The 7148-nt window shown below is 41.6% G+C and overlaps 1 protein-coding gene across 1 annotated transcript in view; it reads left to right on the top strand.

The window, feature by feature from the left end:
- The window catches only part of CERS6 (ceramide synthase 6), a 198960-nt gene that overhangs the window by 154312 nt on the left and 37500 nt on the right, over positions 1-7148 (top strand). The window contains exon 6 of the mRNA XM_045297988.1: positions 1817-1923. Coding sequence (XP_045153923.1) covers positions 1817-1923 — 107 coding nt within the window. The remainder of the gene's footprint in view (positions 1-1816; positions 1924-7148) is intronic.

The raw sequence follows: 7148 nt of genomic DNA, 5'->3' as shown, positions 1-7148 counted from the left end.
TAACTGATCCCGGAGCATAAGCAGTGAGGGACGTGCAAACTGACGGCTCCTCGGAGTTTGACGATCATGTCTTCTGAAGACTTGGTTTAATGCTTCGTTGTTGGATACTTGTGGATTAGTGGAAAATGGAAATGACATGTCTGACCTCAACCAGAACGCAACACAAAGTGCTCTCTCTTGAGTAGGTTGTGCTTTTAATTCTCAAGTATTCATGAGATTAAAATTTCTTATCCTTACCCTCCACTTCATTAAGAGATGATTCCCCACAAGGATGCCTTCCTTTCTCTCGTCGCTTTGTAACGCTATCGAATGATAGCTCGTGGAGAAAACTGTGCGCCAGTCTTTCAACTTGGACTCGGCTGATTGCACGTTCTATAAAGTCATGAAGGAGGAAGACACTGCCATGTGCAGCGCTGAGTGTGGGCTGTAGATTCTACATCTGAAAATGTGAAAAGGGAGGATCCAACCAAGTTATATTTTCCACTTCCCCCGTGCTTACAATCTTCTGTAAAATCATGTCTACTCATCTGAATCGGAGAGTTAGAGAGCGGATTTGTTCCCTGGCTAATTACTAATGTGAACAATGGTCACTTAGTAGCAGTAGAGGTAACAGTGCTAACTCAAAGGCAAGGCATTACCTGACTCTTGCTTTGTATAGATTTATAATTGCCTTGCACTATTACCAAAATCGGGGAGTTTTTATAGTTTCATGTATATGTATAGGCTCGCTCCTGCCCGGCCCCACAGGCACATTCATTAGTGATAGAGCTGTTGAGAGCTGGTATTGAACCTACAACAAAATTACTGCGCCACATCTTTAAGCAGGTTCAGGACAATACGTGTGCTTTTTGGAAGCAAACCAAGGGCACATTTCTCCGGGTTCTCCTTCTACAGTTGTATTTATAATAGATGAAAAATAAGCCGGATTGTGCATCACCCCCCACCTTTTGTAGTCTTAAACCACGTATTAAATTCTTGGCCCCAATCGCATAGGGGAATTTAAAGTGAAATCGCATGGTATTAACCACGTTGAGCTTATTTCTGGAACCCTAACTGTGCTGAAAGAAGCTTGCATGTTTATAGCGGTCACTTAAAGCTCTGTGATAAAATAGTAGAATACTTTTACACACACTTTGATCATTAGTGACTTTCATCCAAAAAAAAACCCAGCCTATGAATATAAAACTTTGAGCATTATACCTAAGTGGATTCGTTAGGAGATATAGTAATAAATAACATGATCTTGACACATTCTTCATTTCTAAGTCTATGAGCATAAGCTAGAAAACGATCTTGCCAGAGTCTTTCTTGTGCCTGTTTAAAGAAAATATGTAATGCTCAGTAGAAATGAGAAAAAATATATAGAGAAAGAATCTGTATATTCCCTGAAGTTGAGGGGCCACAGTGTCTGGGCCTCATTAATGAATTAAAGGGTCATTCAATAGTCTCTATTTTGACTCAGTATGCCAAATTTCTGTGTTGGTATCTTTGACTTGCTAATATTATCTATAATACAAGAATTTATTTTCTCTTCTTGAAATCAGCCACATAATTGAAATTCTCAAGTTACTGAATGTTTTATTAAATCTGTGACAGTCCGCGGTTCTCCTTCTGGCGAATGCTGCCTTTCACTCGCCTTGAGGGTAATTTATAAATACGGTTGCATGACGCATGATGTTTCAAGTAGCAGGCCGTTTTATGCATCTGGCAAATTATAACATAGAGGGGCTTCGTATGTCTTGAAAGACAGTTGAGAGAAACATTTCCCATTTACCAGTTTAACTAAATTAATACCTCACATTCCTTCCTTTCATAGGCTTCCAAAGTGGCAAATTACGCCAAGTTGCAGAAAATATGTGACTTCATGTTTCTTATTTTTGCCATAGTTTTCACCACGACACGGCTTGTGATCTTTCCTCTCTGGTGAGTATGCAGTCTCCTTTCCAAATAGATTTTATGAACGGCAACACTTTGAACCCCTCTCCAGATCCTTAGCAAAAAGTTTAAAGAATGTGGGTATGAGCCCCCCACCCCCGCTTTAAAAAAAAGAACAAAACCCCCCTTGACTTTGCCTTTCAGAAGAAAGTCGCCCCCTCCAGATTCCTTCGCCCTCAAAGCTGAACCGTGGTCTGGGCGGCTTAAAGACAACAGGAGGAGAGTGGCACTGAACTGGACTTGGACTCTTGTGACAAGTTCACTTCAAACACACACACACACACACACACATACACGAAAGTTGTACTCTTTCTTAATATTTTCCACAGGATCATTTTAGAGGGATGTGGCTTACAAGAATTCTGAAGCCACAGAAGGCCATCTGCCAGTGTCGGTGCTGGTTTAGACTGCTCAAAAACCCAGTTAAAAGTATGGGATTAAGACAGGCAGTATGCTGCAGCCAGTACATGCCAGAGATAGTCCTGTATCAGAGTTCTCAAAGACTTAACCCTAGACAGGTACCATCCACACCACCTGAGGAAGGGTGAGAAATTAGAAGTCATTGATGCCTAATCCAGACCCTACTGAATCAGAGGCTGGAAATGTGGCTGGCAATCCAACGGTGTCTTGAACCTGGAGCCCCAGCAGCATAGCGGGCACGTCTTGAGCTGCTAACCGCAAGATCCGCAGTTCGAAACCACCAGCAGCTCCGCTGGGGAAAGACATGACTTTCCGCGCCCGTAAAGAATTCCGTTTCAGACACCCACAGGTGCGGTCCACCCTGACGCACAGGGCCGCTACAGGCCCTAGCTCACTCGATAGCAGAGTTTGGGGTTGTTGTTTGCTTGTTTTTTTCATATAGGTGACTCTGCCATGTGTTAAAGTTTGAGAACCCCTGCCCTGTATAATTCTGCACATGGCTAAAATTTACAGGTAGATGGAAGCTACACCTAAAAAAATACCAAAAAACCCCCTGAAATTCTCGACAGCTTGTTACTCTCTGGAGACCTTTCCTTTGGAGAACGTAGGAAAGGATGTGACAGATTTTTAGGAAATTTAGCAAACTTTTCTATAGAAATTTAGCAAACTTTTCTATAGTATGGATGTTACAAATGATTTGAACTCTTCTATCCTAAAAGTTGGCAATTCAAACCCACCCTAGCAGTAAGTCATAATGTCTGACAAGCTGATTCCATAAAGATTCTATCAGATATTCTACTTGGTAACACAGGGCATCATGAGTTGGAAGTGACTTGATGGCAATGGAAATGTTTGTTGTTTTTTTACCAACTTAAACTCCATGATGGAAGATTTTTTTTCCCATTAAAAAACATATTTTTGAATGGCAAATTGAGGTACTAAAAATTAGAGAAAGCAGAGAAATGAATGAATGAGATTATCCCTTAATTTCCAGCATGCCCCCCCAAAATAATAAAATTAGGTTTTTTGAAATAAATAACATCTATCATTGAGACACCATTAGCAAATTACTACCAACTACAATATACACAGTTTCTCCTTTTGGACACTTACTTATTACGAAAATCATTTCCAGGCAACAGAAGTGTGTATTAGCAACAGACATTTATAAAATCTCATTATGGGTTTATATTAATGCAATTAGGAAACATTGAAGTAATTTTGAAGGTAACATTTCTGTAATAATTACAATTCCTTCGGGGTTAGAGCTCTTTCAGGATTATTAGCAGAACCAGTGGTAAGAATTTAAATAGATGGAATTGAAGCAAGGTCCAGGAAATATTTCTCTGAGTAATGTTTTCTGCTAGGGGATCTGAGAACCTGAGCACTTTGTGATTTGTTGTCCCAATCTCAAGGGCTGAATCAAAACGGCTGGAAGTCTTCTCATCCCTGGCTCGTGTGTAATAGCGCTAGAAGTGTAGCTGGTAGTGTGTCATCCAGAACAGTTGATGGAGGGCTGGTTCTGACTCATGACAACTCTTGTGTGTTAGAGTAGAGCTATGCTCTAGGTTTTTCAAAGTCTAATTTTCCTAAATTAAGTTCTAGACCTTTCATCAGAGGAACCTTTGGGTTAATGGGAATATCCAACCTTTCCGTGAACAGCCAAGTACACTGAACATTGACCCCCAGGCACCTAGAACATAGACTCCAGAATAAAGAAATGATGTAATGATACTGGAAGCATAAATCCACGAGTCTTCCCTATGGTGATGATAGAACCTAGTTGCTTGGAGGAATCCTTGGATCAAAATACAAAACACATGTCTCTGTTCCAAATACAGTAGCCACAAGCTGGGCATGTACTGCAATGCCCTTTATTGCAGCCAAGTTTTTAAAACAGTGGTTCTCAGCCTTCCTAATGCCATGACCCTCATGTTGTGGTGACCTCCCCCACCATAAAATTATTTTCGTTGTTGCTTCATAACTGTAATTTTTCTACTGTTAGGAATCAGGCGACCCTGGTGAAAGGGTCATTCAATCCCCCAAAGGGGTTGCGACCCACAGGTTGAGAACCCCTATGTGGTGTTGTTTTTAAAAAAATCATTTTATTGGGGGCTCATACAACTCTTATCCCAATCTGTACGTACATCCATTGTGTCATGCACATTTGTACATTTGTTTCCATCATCATTTTCTAATTACTTGAGCCCTTCGTATCAGCTCCTCATTTTTTCCCTCCCTCCCACACCCTTCCTTTCCCTCTTCCCTCATGAACCCTTGATAATTTATAAAAAAATTTTTCCATGTCTTGCACTATCCGATGTCTCCCTTTACCCCCTTATCTGTTGTCCATCCCCCTGGGAGGGGATTATAGGTGTCATTGTGATCGGTTCCCTCTTTCTCCCCCCACCTTCCCCTTGCCCACCTGATATGGCCACTTTCAATATTGGTCCCAAGGAGTTTATCTGTCCTGTGTTCCCTGTGTTTCCAGCTCTGAGCTGTTCCCATGTACGTGCCCTGGTCTAGCCAGATTTGTAAAGTAGAATTGGGGTCATGATAGTGGTTGGGGGGAAGCATTCAAGAACCAGAGGAAAGCTGTATGTTTCATCGTTGCTACACTGCACCCTGTCTGGCCTGTCTTCTCCCTGAGAGACTCTTCTGTAAGGAGATGTTCAATTGCTTACAGATTGGCTTTGGGCCTCCACTCCGCACTCCCCCCTTCCCCACCGCCATTCACATGATATTTTGGAGGACTGCTGTTTTAAAAAGCAAATTTGTGGAGAAAAATGTTACCGTTCATAATACAAGAAATAAATCATGTGTACTTGATGCCACTGTGGTTGTGTAAGTAAAGTGCTCTCTTATTTAGGGTAAATAAAATCCTTCTTAGATATGTCCAGCGAGTTGTTAGTACTTGAATGAACTGTTCCTTGATCCTGTTCAGTCACTGAAGAACAGTGGCATTGTTAGTATTTACCTTTTGAATAGGCTTGATGAGAGCAAATCACCTTTCCTATATTTATCTTAACTTTGTGAATTTATTTAGAAACTCTTTTTAGGTTAGGGAGTCCTAAAGTCGAAAGGGATTCCAAAAGTTGCTGGCTGAGACTCACAGTGACCCTGTAGGACAGGGAAGAGCCCTGTGTGCTCCTGAGACTGTCACTCTGTGAGAGTACACAGCCTCTTTCTCCGGTGGTTCCCAGCTGCTCACCTTGAGGTTGGCAGCCCAATGCGTAAGCCCTACACCACCAGGGCTCCTCTTCAGTGAAGAGAGAGTTTCTTATGTAAAACTGAAACCTGGGTCTTTATCCTTTCTAAACCTGTGGCTCTTAGTCTGGTTAAGAGCCTCAAGAGAATGCATGTAAAGCATGTGCATTTAAGGATGTGTGAATAAGTATATTTTTGTGCGTATATAAATTATCTAGAGCCACATTTACACCATTCTTCGCTCGAGAAGGGCCCAAAGGCTTTATCTGATTCTCAAAGAGGTCCGTGGCCTCTCCCTTCATCAAAGAAAGAAAGAGGACATCTGCCCCTTGGAAAACGGATTCAATGTATCCATCGCTGCTCATTGAAAACCTTTAAGAATATGAACCTTTCTAGCATGTCATCTGCAGGCTTTCTGTTCCTCAGCCAAGCAGCTTTCATCGCTCCACCATTCCTATGTGTTTTCCCCTGGCCAGTTCCTCGGAGTTCCTTTGGTCACGATGCTCCACATAGGAACCGACGAAACCGAAGTCCCAAATCTGAGTGAGCCATCTAGAGAAGCTTGATTTGTAACCAGCTTTTTCCTTCCAGCACAGCCTGAGGATGCTCGCGGTTCTTATGCGGCCTTCACGTCGCACTGGCGGAGTCTGAAACACAAGTGGGTTGTTGCCAGACTCGCTCCCTGCCATCCTGTACTTACTTTATGTCTAATGATGATTTTATTTTTATCTTCCGTCTCACAAAGTACATTTATAGAGTGGGCTAGATTTCAAGGGTTAGAACTTAGCTTTCTCCAGCTTTGTGTGACTTGCACATACGTCTTTCATGTTTCTTTCAACTTATTAAAGAAAAGTGTTGACCAAGAGAAACTGCTGGAACGCGACTAAAGAACTGATTTGGGTTGACCTCAATCTGTCAACCATCGGTCTGTTTGTGAGGTTTTTCTCCACATTACAGAGACTCCTAACTGCTCTGCCATGTGGCTGCTATGTGTTTATCCACCTCTTTTAAAAAGTATAACAAAGCTTTGTCGAAGGCTTTGTGTAAGTTCATAGTCACTCTATTTGCGGCATTCCCTGGCAACCAGTAATCCACTCTCGGTCTCTATGGATTTGCCTATTTTAGAAATTTCACGTGAATGGAGTCGTGATATTTCGTCTTTTGGGTGGACTCTTGCCACTTATCTTAATGTTTTCAAGCTCCACCCATGTTATAGCATGTAGCAGTATTTCATTCCTTTTTATTGATGAGTCCTCTTCTAGCATCTGTATGTTCCACCTTTTATTTCTCCTTTCGTCAGTTTGTGGACATTTGGGTGGTTTCTACATTTTGTTTTTTATTAATAATACTGTTGTGGACATTCATGCACAAGTGTTTGTTTTCACAGACTATTTTCTGGTCTCTTGGGTATCTATAGATAGGAGTAGAATTTCTGGGTCACATGAGACACTCTGTGTAACTTTGTGAAGAGCCCCACGCTGTTTCCCACTGCTATAGCACCATTTCACATTTCTACTAGCAATGGACTTTAGTTTCAATTTTTCCACATTCTTGACATTCATTATTGTGTAGTTTTAAATATATAT

This window comes from Echinops telfairi, unplaced genomic scaffold, assembly GCF_000313985.2.
Source record: "Echinops telfairi isolate 266 unplaced genomic scaffold, ASM31398v2 ScPeMD7_4;HRSCAF=17, whole genome shotgun sequence".
Classification (NCBI taxonomy): Eukaryota; Metazoa; Chordata; class Mammalia; order Afrosoricida; family Tenrecidae; genus Echinops; species Echinops telfairi.
This window is presented reverse-complemented; position numbering and strand designations above follow the sequence as displayed.